Genomic DNA, 15,982 nt, shown 5'->3' with positions numbered 1-15,982 from the left:
GGTAATTGTGTAAGATGCTGATTGGGCTGGAACAAGGAACGTCTTGCATAATCATCTGCTGGGTACAATGTGATCTGCTGAGTGGGGTTGCCAACCTCCAGGTGGTACGAAAAAACAAGGACAACAGACTATTCTGAGTTATAATCAGGGGTCATTTTGAGGGGGAACACACAGGAACGCAGTTCTGGCAGTTCCACAAAGAGGTCACATGACAGGTGGCCTTGCCCACCTGACTCAGCCATTTGGGGCCTGTTTTGACCTGGATTTGGCCCAAAACGGCCTGGATCAGGCCTCTGCTGGGTGGTGGATCACTCTCCTGCTCAGCAGCAGCCTGATCCTGACCATTTTGGGCCCCTTTTCGGCTATTTTCAGCCCCTTTTGCCATTTTGGGCCCAATTTTGTTCTGGAATGGCCAGGATTGGGTCCAAAACAGCTAGGATAGGTGATGTCAGGGGGTGTGTCATATGCAAATCAGTTATGCTAATGTCACAGTTCCGGTGATGTTAAGGGGCATGGCATATGCTAATAGGTTGTGCCAATGAGTTCCTCCAGCTCTTTTTCTCCGAAATGATCCCTGGTTACAATCATTCACTATAATTCTAAGTAAAGAGTCCAGTAGCACCTTTAAGACTAACCAACTTTATTGTAACATAAGCTTTCGAGTGGTTATGCTACAAAAAAGTTGGTTAGTCTGGTTAGGCAGGTATTGACAAATGACGCATTATTGTCTCGGCATCAGATTTTATTGCAACCTGATAGTAACACTATAAAACTCTTTGATGAGATTGTTAATTCTGTAAAACCCATGACTTCTAACAACAAACCTTTAAATTCTAAAAAAAAACTCATGGCAGTGGGTGGTTTGACCAGGTGTGTAAAATGGCCAAGAAAGAGTTAAGTAATTGTACACGTCTTACTCGTTATCGCAAAGATGAAGCATCTGTAACGCAACTCTTACTCCTTAGATCTAAATATGAAAATCTTCTTTAAAAAAAACCTTGATCATGCCAAATATCTATGGCATGAATTAGGTCTGGCAGTCGCAGAGAAAAGAGAGATGCGCTTTTGGGAACTCGTTTCTTTTGGGCTTGGCAAAAGATCTAAGGCTCAAATCTCAGGAAAAGACTGGCATATATATTTCAGCAAAAATTTTGGAGCGCCTTCATCCCTATCCCTGATCGATGACTTACAGAGGCAGATTTCCTACTCTAAATGCTCTCTATCTCCTCCCAGTTACTGAACCCGAGATTAAAGATCTTATCACCTCCCTAGCCTCGAAAAGCTCCAGGAGAGGATTTCGTTCCTCCAGAACTACTAAAGTCCTTTCCTGACTGGTGGTTGCCAATACTTGCCAGAGTCTTTACGCAGATTAATGAAATTGGTGTTTTCCCCTCAGGATGGAAATTGAGTATTGTAGCTCCTATTCATAAGAAAGACGATAAAGCAGATCCAAAAAACTATCATCCCATAAATTTGTTGAATATTACAGCAAAACTTTATAGTAAATATCTTCTGCATAAATTGGAGGATTGGGAAACTTCTAATCATGTAATCCACCCCAATCAGGCTGGCTTCAGAAAGGGCCAAAGTATGGTTGAACACTGTCAAAATCTTTATCAATTATCACTTTCCTGGCAAGTGAACAGACTCAGGGCCAAGCTACAAGTGACGAATGACACTTGAATGGCAAGTGAATTGAGTGGAGCGCAAGTGAACAGGGAGAAATACACTTGCCGTTCAAGTGTCATTTGTCACTTGTAGCTTCGCCCTCACATGTGTTCCTCCCTGTTCACTTGCCATTCACTTGCGCTCCATTTGATCAAGTGAACAAGGAGGAATACACATGAGTCTGTTCACTTGCCAGGCAAGTATCATTCGTCACTTGTAGTGCAACCCTAAGTCAAGCTCAACATATAATCACCCTGTAAGTTTTTCAAGGCAAGAGATGTTCAGAGGTGGTTTGCGTTGCTTGCATCTGTCTACTAACCCCAGTCTTAGTGGTCTTGCATCAAATGTACTAACCAGGGCTGAACTTGCTTAGCTTCTGGAATCTAACAAAATTGAGCTAGCCTGCTCTTAACATGAGACCGAAAGCATCACTGAATTATTATTGCACTGCCTTGCAGAACAAAAATGGGAAACGAGCCATTTCTCAGACAAATGCCCATCTAGCCAATGTGAGTTTCACCTTCTCACTATGCATAAGGGGAAATACATAAGACACAATCACAGATGTGAGAAAATGCTTTCATGTTGCTTCCAGAAAGTACACAGGCTCATACTTCAGCAGAACTCCAGAGGAAGGGAAAAGAAGAGCTCCAAAACAAAACCAAGCAAAAGAGACAGGACGTAGTAGGATTAAGAGTCGACAAGACAGTGTCATGCTGTGTATTAAAAAAGACAACGATAGAAAGATTTTGTCATCAAAATTCCAGCAAAGAGATGCAGGTAGAGCCTGGTTGAATCAGCGGTGGTGCTTGTTCCTCCACCAACTGCAGTGTTTTGTCCTCCCGTGCTTCGTGGGTTTGCTTCGTGAGAAGCTGCTCTGCATTGTATCTCCTGGGAACCGAATATAACACTCTTTCCAGAAACTACTATTCCAGTTTCTGCAGCATTGGCACAAAAAGATTCAGTAGCGCAGCCTTTTTGGGTGATCTCATATGTGACGGTAGTGACAGAGTTTATTGTGGTGACTGTGAAACCCAAAAGAGAAATCAGAGGGTTAGCAGAACATTCCAAGCCACTTTGTGCATTCAAAGCACAACATCATCAAGGGCCGTTTTCACACGTACCCCGGGAGATCGCACAAACTCGCCGCATGAAGCGTCTTCCTAGCATGATCTCCCCGCACGATCCCCTTTAATGGCCTGATGAAGTCAGGAAAAGGGCCGTTAAATGGGATTGTGCCAGGAAATCATGCTAGGAAGATGCTTTTATGCCATAAGTTTTGCGCGATCTTCCGGGCGTGTGGTTGTGTGAAAACGGCCAAGGTTTAAGGAACGAGAAGATCTTCCTCCTTGGTTTTAGCTCTGTGGCCCCTCTACTCATTATTTCCTCTGCTTCCTTTTCAGCTTACTTCCTACTTTGTCCAGTTTCTTCAGCCATCTTGTCTCTTAACAAGCTTCTCAAGCATTCTGAGCCCCCTAGTAGACGTCCCTCCTGTCCTTTTGTTCAAAGCTTCATTGGAAATTCTGGGGGATGGTGTGAACTGGCATGAAGATTTTGGGCATCCATGGAAAGATGGGAAAGATGCCACTGGAGAACAGTCCCAAGTAAATATGAATGGAGAGCATTGGGGTGCTTATGGCTAACCATAACCCTAACTCTAATCTTATCCCTAATCCTAATTCTAACCCTAACCACTAATCACCTATCTCCTCTGCTGCCCTTTTCACCAAACTTCTTCCTCTTCTGTTGTGTATTGAGCTAGCTTCAGGTAAAACCGGGCTCAGGTCTGCAGTCCTATTGGGCAATAGGAGTAGCAGCAGCCAATCAACACTCTTGGATATGGGCCAATTGCTGCTTTGTAAATAAATTATGTTGCATTCAGTGCATGCAAATGAAGGATTCTAGTTGCCTGTGTTCTTATTGGGGGGTTACTGAAATGGGTGGAGTTTGGGTGCATATATCTGGCTCCCTCAGGAGCAGGTTGTCGTTCTTGTTGTGTTTGCAATAAAGATGTTCTTATGAGCTGAAATCACTATGAGCTCAAGGCTCAATACATAATATCTTCTTCTTCCCTAAGCACTTAGCTTCTTGGCTTTCTTATACCCAGGAATCTTTCCTTATTGCTCAGCCAGAATAATAGCCATCAACATCATTTGACCTGCAGACTGTACTTCTTATTGGAAGCCAGCCAAGCTTACTCCTGGGATGTCTGAGCTACTACAGATCCAGGGAGGTATGCTCATTTACAATTTCAGACTAAAACTGGGAACATCTGGGTTCTAAGCCTCATTATTCTAGAGTCCTGGATGACCTGTCATGGCCTCAGCCTAACTTATCTCCCAGTATTGTAGCAAATATAAAATAAAAGGCAAATAAATATACAAGCAATATTGAGCTTCTACGGAAGAGTCATAAGCTAAATGAGGGTATGTCCCCCCCCCAACATATTTAGCTTTGCATTGCAAGCTTTTCAATCTGAAATATGTTTTTCAATGCCTTGCTTTTCAACACTTGATATAATCTTTGTTTTAAAAAAATCAGGCTTACTTGTGTGTCCTCCTGCTCCCCTGGTGAAACACTGAGTCTCTGATCCTCTACAGTTGATGGCCTCCTCTTGGCATGTATCCGGTCTCTTAGCATAACAGAAAGGGCACCGTAGCCCATTTAGGGTTCTGTTCCTGGTTGGTACTGAGAACAAATAGCCAGGAATCAGTTTTATTTATTTATTTACTCACTTACTCATGTCATTTATGGTCCGCCTTTCTCACTGAGACTCAGGGCGGATTACGCAGTGTGAGAGTAGTACAGTCAGTATCAATGACAATTTCATAAACAATAGGGTAAATAGACACAAGTTTACAAAGACATAACTTTAGCAAGAATCCAGTACAGAGTTGAAGAAATGCTGAAACAGAACATAAGCAATTCTAGGGATGACATAGGAACACATATTTAAAGCAGTAGATGGCATGTAAGGCAACCTAGCAGTGAAAGGGTGATGTCTATGGTCCCTAATTCATTAGCAGAGCATCTGTGATGCCTTCACGATAATAAAAAAAGCCTCTTTTAAAAAGATTTCATGGAGGGGCATGGCATAGACGGCAGGGAAGGAGGACGCCTGAGGAGTGAGCTCCGATGCTTTTCTGACCTGGATGTGATGTTTTCATGAACCAAACGAACCAGTTTGTGAACCAGAGGCAGGTTCGTGAAAGTTCGTGGTCCGTGAAATTTGACGAACCATGAACCACATGGTTCGCGGGGGGGGTGTTCGGTTCATGCCCATCTCTAGTCATGCCTAGTGATGCTGTATTCCCGCCATTGGAAGAAATTGTTCAAAAGAATGAGTGGATGTATTAGAGGGGTCAGATGGTTATTAAGACTATGATAGAATCAAGCCTTGGGAAGGGATCCCAGAGCAGAGATCATGCTTTGAATATATCTAAGGATTTAGATTTGAAATCCCTGCATCTCCATTGAAAATTGTCTTTTGTAGAAGGGCTGGGGAAAACTTTGGAGAGCCACTGCCAAGCAGAATAGACGACACAGGGCTAGGAGCATCAACGATATGCTCAGCAGAAATACTTCATATATGCACAGGGTACATACCTGTGAGAGTTGCTGTGTTGCAGCCATCAGTTGTACAGCAGATGCTGTTCCCCGACTCCTGATATTCATTTTCAAGATCCATAAATATTACACCAGGAATGCACTTGCTACGAGTTGTGCATACTTTTTTGATGGTTTTCTCTGTCTTTGCAGCTGTTCATCAGGATAAAATGGGGATTTATTTCCAAGAGATCAGGATTTCCCAAAGATGCCACAAGAAACAGTACAAACTCTCTCCCCCAATACTCTTTTGTGCCCTCTGATAACGTTCAGTGCTGTCTGGATGATATTTGACAGTATTGGTTAATATTTTATAAATGATATGCAGTGGGATTTGGCACTATGTTTGAGGCCAAAATAACCAGGGGGTACCAATTGACACAACTGAAATATTAGAGAGAATATATATGTAATAATGGAAATTTAGCATTTTAAATAACAAATTGAAAAACATATTGAATATTTGTAAAGATATTAAGTCCATCTACCTCTAAAGAATTTCTTCCAGCAGCGGAAAAATTCTACAGAAAATCCTACCCCAATTCCTCCAGAGTCTATCATATTTCAATGACTGTATCCATCTCATTATAAAAAGCAGGTCTTTCATGAGCATTATGTTGAGTGGTGGATGTGTGTATGTATCTGATATGAGAAACATTGTTTTTGATTTTTTTGAAGTTGTGAAAAAATTTTACTGCCTCGAGTCACCTTTGTGGTAAAAAAAATGTGATTTTTTTTAAAGTGCCATAGATAGAGCTGCCAAGTTTCCCACTATTATGACCTCTCTTCAGCAGCCCTCGTTGCTTGTCACTGCTCAGCAGTGGGAGAAATTTATTTAAAAAACCTATCAATGTCATGTGCACCACTATATCTTTTCTGGAGGCAACCTGGAAGTGGCATAGGGTAGCAGTAGGAATCACTGGAAACTCTATGGTAAAATCATAGAATTTCCAGCAATTCCTAGAGCTATGCTATGTCAACTCCAGATTTTCCTGAAAAAGTTGTAGCAGCACAAATGATGTCACATCCTCCTTCAAAGCTGCCACAAGTTGCCAAGCATGGGCAGGCATCCCTAGATAAAGACCAAGCATGTTTTGCCTCAAGGTGTACTCCTGAACACCAGATTTTCTAGGTTGACTTCCTGTTCTAATTCCCTGAAGGATATATACTCTGCACATGCTCAGAGATTCCATTGCTAGGACCAAAAAGCTCTGCCTTGGTCTGTAGCTATTTCCTCAGAGTTCCTTCACATACTCCTAGCTCCAAATGCCAACCAATTTCCAATCCAACGCATACCCTTTGCAGTGGAATGTTTTTGGGGTGAGGAACAGTTTGACTGTGCTGCCTTCCATGATAAATTCTTGCTTGGCCCTGATCAACTTACAAGCCACTTAGGGTCGCACTACAAGTGACGAATGACACTTGCCTGGCAAGTGAACAGACTCACGTGTATTCCTCCCTGTTCACTTGCCGTTCACTTGCTCTCCACTTGATCAAATGGAGCGCAAGTGAGCAGCAAGTGAACAGGGAGGAATACATGTGAGTCTGTTCACTTGCCAGGCAAGTGTCATTCATCACTTGTAGTGCGACCCTTAGTCAGGGGGAGATGAAAGAAAGGAAAGGGAGAAAGAGACAATACAGAGAGGGGGGAGAAGGGGAGAAGAAAAGGGGACTCCCTTTCTTCGGCTTTCATCTCTTCTCCTCATTTCTCCAGTCCCTCTTGCAGCCTCTCTCTTCTTGGTCTCGCTACTAATCTTGGCTTGCTAACTTCCTCCCAGGCTCCCATCCCCCATTTCTAAGCATCTGCTTCCTCTCTTTCTGTGGGCCAAGCTACACATGACGAATGACACTTGAACAGCAAGTGGATTGAGTGGAGGGCAAGTGAACAGGGAGAAATACACTTGCTGTTCAAGTGTCATTCGTCATGTGTAGCTTGGCCCTGTGTCTCTTCCATCCTATGCATGCCGAGAGGTCCACCCCGTCTTCGTTGTTGACAAGAAGCTCAATCAATGGCAACAATGAACCATTCATCCTGGAGTCAGCCATTGAACTTGATGCCTTCTCCACTCCCCTGTGACATCAGGGCAGCTCAGTGAATCATTGTCTCAGGGCCAAGCTACACATGACGAATGACACTTGAACGGCAAGTGTATTAATTTGAATTTTCATTTCAGTGTTGGACTTTTTAAAAAGAATGCTGAATGTCTATAAAGAATAATCCATGGACAACAAGTGGTATCTGTTTCTCTACTTTTGCACACTATTTATTTTCTTAGACATTTATACCCTGCTTTTCTCCCCAATGGGGATCCCAAGTGGCTTACAACACCATTCTCTCCATTTTAGAACTAGCATGTCTGGCCGGTTTGTCGGCAGATGTTCACTTGAGATTAAGATAACTTACACGTTTTTGTTTCAACCACTAGCGACCCACAGGCATCAAACTCCGGGTTACATTCCCTAATGGGGCCAGTACAGTTGCCGTTTAAGCTGTAGCATGTCTGACACTGAAGAGAAGACCCTAGAGGAACAAAGAAAATGAGAAAATAAAGCAGAGTGAAGACAAATCCCTCATCCAATCCCATGCAACTTTTCTCCACCTGTTGCATTCCTGATTATTTTTTTTTTTTTTAAAAGAACACAATGGTGACTCGCAAGTCTGGGAGAGTAATTGTCGTGGCAGGGGTGGGAAGCACCGCCTGATACAATAATAGATTTATTGAAAGGAGGCAAGGAGCCTCCACTCCCCTGGCTTTCCGCAAATGATGCAAAACCGAATTATTCAAGAAGGCTTTTTACTCAGATAGGAAGGCAGTATTGTAGGGAGGGGATCTCAGATGATCCGCGAATGGGTTAGGAACCATAGACCTCACCACTATGTTGAATTGGATTCCTACTAATGATATGTCTTTGTGAACTTGTATCTATTTACCCTTTAAAAAAAAAGGTAAAGGTAGTCCCCTGTGCAAGCACCGAGTCATTACTGATCCATGGGGGACGTCGCATCATGATGTTTTCTTGGCAGACTTTTTACGGAGTGGTTCGCCATTGCCTTCCCCAGTCATCTACACTTTACCCCCAGGAAACTGAGTACTCATTGTACCGACCTTGAAAGGATGGAAGGCTGAGTCAACCTTGAGCTGGCTAGCTGAACCTAGCTTCCGGCAGGATCGAACTCAGGTCATGAGCAGAGCTTGGACTGCAGTACTGCAGCTTACCACTCTGCGCCACGGGACTCTTTCCATTTACACTATGGCATTGTTTATGGAAATGTTCCTGATATTGGCTGTACTTATCTCACACTGTGTAATCTGTCTTGAGTCTCAGTGAGAAAGGCAGTCTATCAATGACATAAATAAACAAACAAACAAACAAACAAATAAGTAAGTAAGTAAGTAAGTAAGGCCAGAGTGGTAATTCATGCAGAGATACAGCTGGCATCCTCTTTTTGCAAGCTGCCTCCCTTTACACTCAACATCAGGATCTTTTCACCATTTAAAAAAATATTTTTTTCTTATTGGGTTAAATAGCTAAATAATACTTTTAAACTCAAAGGGCCAGTTCAAAATGGAATATTAAAACTTCCCTCAAGTTTTGATGGGAAATGTAGTCGTCCTGGTTTTACAGTTTGGCCCTCCATTACAGCTGCAAGACCAGGACACCTACATTTCCCATCAAAACTTGAGGGAAGCTGACAAGTGTCCAACCCGTGTAAGGCATCACTTGTAGCTTGGCTCTGGGTTCCTCTTTTTTTTCATTCTTCCTACTGCCTGCCATATTGTCTTGCTGGTATCCCCCCACCCCACCCTTAGAAATTAATCTGTGATTCCTGTCCTGCCACAAAGTCTCAAGCAGTTCCCAACAACTGTTTCTCAGCCCGTCATTTTACTCTGCAACCAACAGTCCTCCTGCAACCAACATCTGCCTTCGCTCACGCTCACTTATTTAAGTTTCTACATTCCTTTACAATGTGAATTCATGACACACTCATGGAAACAAGCAGACAGTTTCGGGGGGGGGGGGGCTTTCCAGCTCAAAACCAATATTTTACAGTAAACCCGAGGAACTCCTCTGAATATGCAGAAACCATCCCGTTTGGGGATCCATTTCACCACCTTATTAACTGGTGTGGACAGTGAAACCATGTTTTCTAGCGCAGGAAACAAGTTGGGGGTCCCTCACAACTTGACAGGGAGATAAACAATTAGGAGGCTCTTCCTTACCCTACACCAGTTTGGTGTAGTGGTTAAGAGCGCAGGACTCTAATCTGGAGAACTGGGTTTGATTCTCCACTTGAAGCCAGCTGGGTGACCTTGGGTCAGTCACAGCTCTCTCAGAGCTCTCTCAGCCCCACCCACCTCACAGGGTGTTTGCTGTGGGGATAATAATGACATACTTTGTAAACTGCTCTGAGTGAGGATTAAGTTGTCTTGAAGGGCGGTATATAAATTGAATGTTGTTGTTGTTGTTGTTAACCTGTAACACAATATCATGCTGATCTCTGAGGCTGCTTGAGTGGGGTTTTATTTACTGTTTTTGATTTCAAAAATGATGCCAGTAGTCATATTTTAGTACTTTTTACCTTTACACATATGAAAGGCTACACTGGTTTTCACCAATTCTCCCCCCTCAGGACTTGGGAGACCACTCCCCAAAAAGTACTGGTACTCAGTACCAGTGTGTAACACACCACACACATACACACAAATCCTCTGGTTTTACTCAACTAGCTCTGAACCCGAGCAGTGGAGAGTTTGAGTTTTGGGGCTGAGAAGCTCTGAACTTGTACTTTTGGGGATATTTTGGGACCGAGTTCTTATCATTGTACAAAAGAAGAAAGGAAAGGGAAGGATCTGGAGTAGGAGAGGGAAAACACGTTCATTGCCCCCTTTATGAAATGCCCCCATCCCATATTTGGCTTGTGCAGTAGTCAGGGCTTTTTTTCTGGGAAAAGAAGTGGTGGAACTCAGTGGGTTGGCAGCACATGGGGCATCTCTTGGCAAGAGGTGGTGCCCCTGGTACTACATGCATGTGTACTTTGCGTGTGCGCATTCCCTTCCAGGAAGTGACATCATCTCACAGGGCGCAGCCACCCCTGGGAGCACTACCACAAGGTGAGGGAGTTTAAATTGCCCTCCACGCCACAGGCAATCTAAACTCTCCCCTTTGCTCCAGCTGACTAGCACCAGTCAGCTGGAGCAAGAAGGGGGATTTTAAAGTTTAATGGTCACCGGCCATATAACCATTTTCTAGAGGTGCTGGAATGCCATTCCATCACATTCCAGCTGAAAAAAGCCAAACCCTTTCCTGAAACTTTCCTTCCCCCATAGTTCACCTGTTTGCCTGTTAAGATCTGTCAGTTATTCAGGGTCTGCATCCCTTACTCCTATTATCATGCCAACCCAATAGCAGTCAGACTGGAGAAAGCATTCCTACTTTAATAAGTACTTAGAGTTAAAACACATTACTCAGCTGTGTTTCCACCCAGTTGGCATAAAATTCTCCAAGATGGTATGCCTCACCCAAGGGATCCCTTCTCTCTCATATTTAATAGGGGATTCCTTGAGCAAGGCATACAGTCCTGGAGAATACATTTCATCCCTGTTGAATGAAGCTGCAACTGGAAAATTTGTTTCCCATGGAATCCGATAGAAATTGAGAATGAATAGAAAAAGAAAAGGAAATAAAAATCCATGAACTGGAAATGAAATAAAAAAAATAATATTCACATTCCTGTACAACCTACCTCTTCTAGCTATTGCAAGCAGGACCGCAAAAATGAAGAAGGAAACAAGAGCTGTCATGTTGCCTCTGAGAGTTTGTGATGCAGGCACACCCGGCTGGGTCCTCTGGTTATGAAAGCTGTTCTGTGCAAGAATTTATCAGTAGGAAGCGACTTCTGTTATATAGTCAAGCCTTCTACACAGCAGAGCTCCCACGTTTCTTAGTGGAGCCTGAAAGGGAAGCAATAACAGTCTGAAATTTCCTCATAACCAACATGACTTGGGGTGATCTGTCACCAAGCCCAAGAGTCACTGGGGGTTGGGGGGGAGGTAATTGTGAATTTCCTACATTGTGCAGGGGGTTGGACTAGATTACCCTAGAGGTACCTTCCAACCCTATGATTCTATGATTCTAAAGCTGTAGATTTCTTGTTGCTGAAACGTACATTTGAATATCAGCAACAGAAAACACACACACAGAAATAGAGAAGTCCTTTGGTGAAAAGGAAATAAAGAGACGTGCCAAATACTATTCAGTATGTTTAGTATCTATCTTACAGAAGCACCATTCTCAGACCACAAAGAATATTCTTCAGCTGATAGAAGGGCACAGTGGAGCTCAGAACAGCAATACAACTTGGAGGAAAGGGTTAAGAGAAGCTCTTTCTACACTTTGTATTGTTGAGAAACTCCTTCCATCTTTTGTACTAGTTCTTCTAACTGCCAGTTTCCTGAGATTGCAGAAGTGAGGAGAAAGGACCCATCACCAGCCCGAGGACAAAGGGGCCTCTGGGATATCCCACTCTGACCTCCAAGAGGGAACACTCTGATGAGGTCTCGGCCAGCTTTGCTCCATTCATACGATCAGAAAGAAGCTGGTGTCATCTGACAGCAATGCTGGTTCTGATGCCAGGAGGTTGATTTCCCCTTCCCTGCCAGAAAGAACTTAGAGCGGAACTACAAGGGACAAAAGGCACAGGTTGGACACTTGTCAGCTTCCCTCAAGTTTTGATGGGAAATGTAGGCAGCTTGGCGGAATGTTGGACAAGTGACAGTTGAAAAGTCCATTGGACAGCAGTCGGAGAGCCAAGCTGCAAGACCAGGATGCCTACATTTCCCATCAAAACTTGAGCGAAGCTGACAAGTGTCCAACCTGTGCCTTTCGTCACTTGTAGTTCCGCTCTCAGAAGCACTTGCCAGTTGACCTGAAAGTGGAGAAGACAATGGAAGGACACTTGGGCAACTGGAGAAGAAAGTTGCACCAGTTGCATCTAGCTTAGGACACCAGTAAGAGAAGATCAGCCTGGTCCAATTGGATATAAATTCTACAAGCTGGTCCCACTCCCTCCCGGCCTCTGATGTACCCTATCATTTTAGAATGTAAGCCTGAGCAATAGTGTGGTCTCATTCTCTCTTTCTCTCGGAAAAGAAGTATCCCCATAAATCTCCCCAAATAAATGTTGGCAGAGTGCAAACAGAGCAGAGACGTTACGCTGTGCTAATTAAAGAGGCTAAAAAGTTTATTTAAGAAATACATACTTGAGAGTGAAGAAGAGAGAGAGAGACAGGGTCCTTGCTATCTGACTACGTCTTGTAGAAGAGTGAAGAAGGCAGGAGAGAGAAGAAGCAGGATATTGCCCTGTTTAGTCCAATAGGAGACAAGACAAGGAAATGACCCCCAGGAAACAAGAGAGATGCTGCTCTCACTGTCTAAACTAAACAATCCTTGCTGCCCCCTGCATAGAAGGCACTTCTTCCCTCCTTGCTGCTGCAGTACACCAGACACTGCAATTTCCAATAATAAAAATACAGGACAACCATACTTTGGTGGTTAATGAGTTTATTCAAGCAGGAGCCCTAGTGAGCAAATTTCTGTCAAAAGAGGCAATCTTTCTAATCCCTTGGTCCCCAATCATTTCAGAGTTAAAGGGCCAAGCTACACATGACGAATGACACTTGAACGGCAGGTGGATTGAGTGGAGGGCAAGTGAACAAGGAGAAATGCACTTGCCGTTCAAGTGTCATTCATCATGTGTAGCTTGGCCCTAAGACACAAACCAGCATTCTGAGCAACCCAGACAAGGGGTTAACAGCGAGCATTGTTCTCTTCATCCCCGATGAAGCAAGTTCTCTGCTCGAAAATGACTGTCAGCACATTCAGAGAGGAAGCATAGAAGACACCCGATGACCTGAAAACAGCAATAATGGAAAGTTTTGAAATGGCCTGGCCAGCACTTATCCTGAGCTGGCAGCATGGTGCGTTCTCACCTGCGCAGCTCCTGCTCCTGCGTGCTGACATTACTCCCGGAAGTGGTGTCATTGCTTTGGCCATGGTCGCATTCCCATGTTCAGTGTGAGGCCAATTCGACCCATTTGGGGCCAAAATCGGCCCCAACATAAGTGCAGGCACACTGCCACAGCCAGGGCAATGACATCACTTCCAGGATTGATATCGTTGCACCCTCTGGAAGTGCGCACTCCATGCATGTTCCTGGAGGGCCTGCTGGTGGTAACCTCTGAGGGGCTTGCCACCTCCTGCCACTCACTGGTAGATTGGTGGGCAAGGGTGCAAATCCTCAGGAGTTTGCCCACCACTGGCGGGCACCAGGGAACTCTACCTTAGAGCGACCTGGAGGCTGACAGTTTTCTTTCTTTCTTTCTTTCTTTCTTTCTTTCTTTCTTTCTCAGAGGCTGAGGGAGCTATTTACTTAGAGTGAAATAGGCTTTGGGATATGTGCAAAAATCTATAAAGACTCTGGCCCTTTTCACACTACTTACTTGCGTCTGAAACATCACGAAATGTAGTGATGTCATGCAAATGTCATGCAAAACTGATGTCATGCAAAACTCTCGCAAGAAGACGCTATATTCTGCGTTTTTTGCACTACATTTCGTGATGTTTTGGAAGCAAGTAAGTAGTGTGAAAAGGGCCTCTATATATTACATCATATTAAGACAAAATAAGACTTTAGCTATTTTTTTTGTTACTATAATTAATTCCACCTGAAACATAACGGGACCTGCATACCGCTCTGGTGATGGTATGTGTGGACCAGACATATCCCTTTTTGCTTTTTCTCCTTCTCTTTTCTATAACTGCTTTGTGTCCCCTTAAATGGAAAGTTGTTTAGAGGGGAAGATAACTGGGAGTGGGTATTGCAAAACAGTCATATTAGGACTTGTATGGACACAAGATATATCTAAGGGCCAAGCTACAAGTGACAAATGACACTTGAACGGCAAGTGGATTGAGTGGAGGGCAAGTGAACAGGGAGAAATACACTTGCCATTCAAGTGTCATTCGTCATGTGTAGCTTGGCCCTAAGGGCCAAGCTACAAGTGACAAATGACACTTGAACGGGAAGTGGATTGAGTGGAGGGCAAGTGGACAGGGAGAAATACACTTGCCGTTCAAGTGTCATTTGTCACTTGTAGCTTGGCCCTAAGAAAAAAAGGAACAATTAATGAATAAGAAACTATGGAAGGATTCGTGAAATCAAAGTAGGCAGAGTTAGGAAAATTTAATTAAACTCCATAAGACTTCCAAAAAGGAAATTACTAATAAAATGAGTGAGGTGAAGAAATATTTACAGACAAGATGTCAGAAAATGGAGGACAAGTTATTCACAGAATACAGGAAGTCATTGAGGATCTTGTTTGACGATGAAGAATATGATTTAAGTCATAAGATTTATGTGAAGTGTCTTATGGCTGACATAAGGAGTGGTTGATGTATTTGTAGTGTTTGAAGTGTATATGTTAAATTGGTTTGTTTTCATTTAAGAAAAAAGTAAAAACGAAGAAAGCCAGTTGCCCTCGTTGTCATATTTGAACTTCACCTCAAATAAAACCATGAATATTTCTCCACATTTGCACAGGAAAATGTCATGCCTTCCTGCCCAGGGGGAAGGTGGAGGAAACCCTTCTGATGAAACATATTCTCTGGTTGGAAGTAACTGAAATAATGGAAAAGAGAGGAACTATATGTGGCACACAAAGTCCTTAAAAGAAGGAAGTGAGGTTTTCTGAAATTTCAGGTCACGGCTGGGGGTGGGGGGACGGGCTGCGTGTTTATATACAAGCAACAAAATGACACAGATGTTCTTTACCTCATTTATATGTCACTTATCACCAATGATGCCAGAGAAACAAAGCAGTCAATAGCCATTTCCACACACGTTGAATAATGCACTTTCAATGCACTTCAGCAATCCTTTTTGTTCCACACATGGGTCGTTTCCACATGCTGTTAAAGAGACAGTCTACTTACTGAAGGCTGGCGTTTTTTTTCACAGATTCCAGATGCCTCCGATTTCAAAGCAGAAGCAGGCCGTTTGTCTTGCGTCTAATCAGCGTCTTTTCTGAGACCGGGATTTCCCGCTCTTTCCTGTGCCGGGTCAAGGACGTTGATCAGACGCAAGACAAACTGCCTGCTTCTGATTTGAAACTGGAAGCATCTGGAATCTGTGAAAAAAACCGCCAGCCTTCAGTAAGTAGACCGTCTATTTAACAGCATGTGGAAACGGCCATGGAAAAGCAGTTCCAAATGTTGACTAAAGAGTATTGAAAGTGGATTATCCCATGTGTGTGGAAGCAGCCATCATCCACAACACTTAAGCGACTGTGACGGAATTTAGGGTCTGCAAGTTGACACATGGAATGTACAGAAATGCTTACCATGGAAGGTTCGGCAACATCTTGTGTCAGATTTCTTCCTTTCCTTTCTTCAGCCTTGAAAATGCAGGCTAATGCAAAGAGATGTCACAAGAGTTCATTGTCAGAAGGAGTTACAAAAGGGTTGGTCTTAGAATCCCATGTTGAAATTTGTATCTATTAGGATAAGGTCAGAGGAGCATCAAATCACACCTATAGAGGGTATGGATTGGAATGTTCAGAAAAGGCACACATGGCATGACGTAATGGTACCTATGTAAACTGGCCATATTCTATAATCTCTAGATAAACAATGTTGGATTGCAGAAATA

The 15,982-nt window shown here is 43.4% G+C and overlaps 1 protein-coding gene across 1 annotated transcript; it reads right to left on the bottom strand.

The window, feature by feature from the left end:
• Positions 1–2,353: 2,353 nt before the first annotated feature.
• Positions 2,354–15,805, bottom strand: LOC129342816 (phospholipase A2 inhibitor and Ly6/PLAUR domain-containing protein-like). Its single transcript, XM_054998722.1, has 6 exons — positions 15,675–15,805; positions 11,021–11,228; positions 7,679–7,795; positions 5,275–5,427; positions 4,216–4,356; positions 2,354–2,693 (listed from the first exon to the last, which is right to left on the bottom strand). Exons 2-6 carry the CDS (start codon positions 11,076–11,078, stop codon positions 2,392–2,394), a joined length of 771 nt encoding a protein of 256 aa, XP_054854697.1. The 5' UTR covers positions 11,079–11,228; positions 15,675–15,805; the 3' UTR covers positions 2,354–2,391.
• Positions 15,806–15,982: the final 177 nt, after the last annotated feature.

Source organism: Eublepharis macularius, chromosome 15 (genome assembly GCF_028583425.1).
Source record: "Eublepharis macularius isolate TG4126 chromosome 15, MPM_Emac_v1.0, whole genome shotgun sequence".
NCBI lineage: Eukaryota > Metazoa > Chordata > Lepidosauria > Squamata > Eublepharidae > Eublepharis > Eublepharis macularius.
This window is presented reverse-complemented; position numbering and strand designations above follow the sequence as displayed.

Coding starts and splice junctions, on each gene's coding strand:
- LOC129342816 (XM_054998722.1), bottom strand. CDS start 11,078: ATGACAGCTCTTGTTTCCTTCTTCATTTTTGCGGTCCTGCTTGCAATA. Junction 4,357..5,274: donor CAACACAGCAACTCTCACAG/GTATGTACCCTG, acceptor ATTTGTTCTCAG/TACCAACCAGGAACAGAACC. Junction 2,694..4,215: donor GGGAGCAGGAGGACACACAA/GTAAGCCTGATT, acceptor TGGGTTTCACAG/TCACCACAATAAACTCTGTC.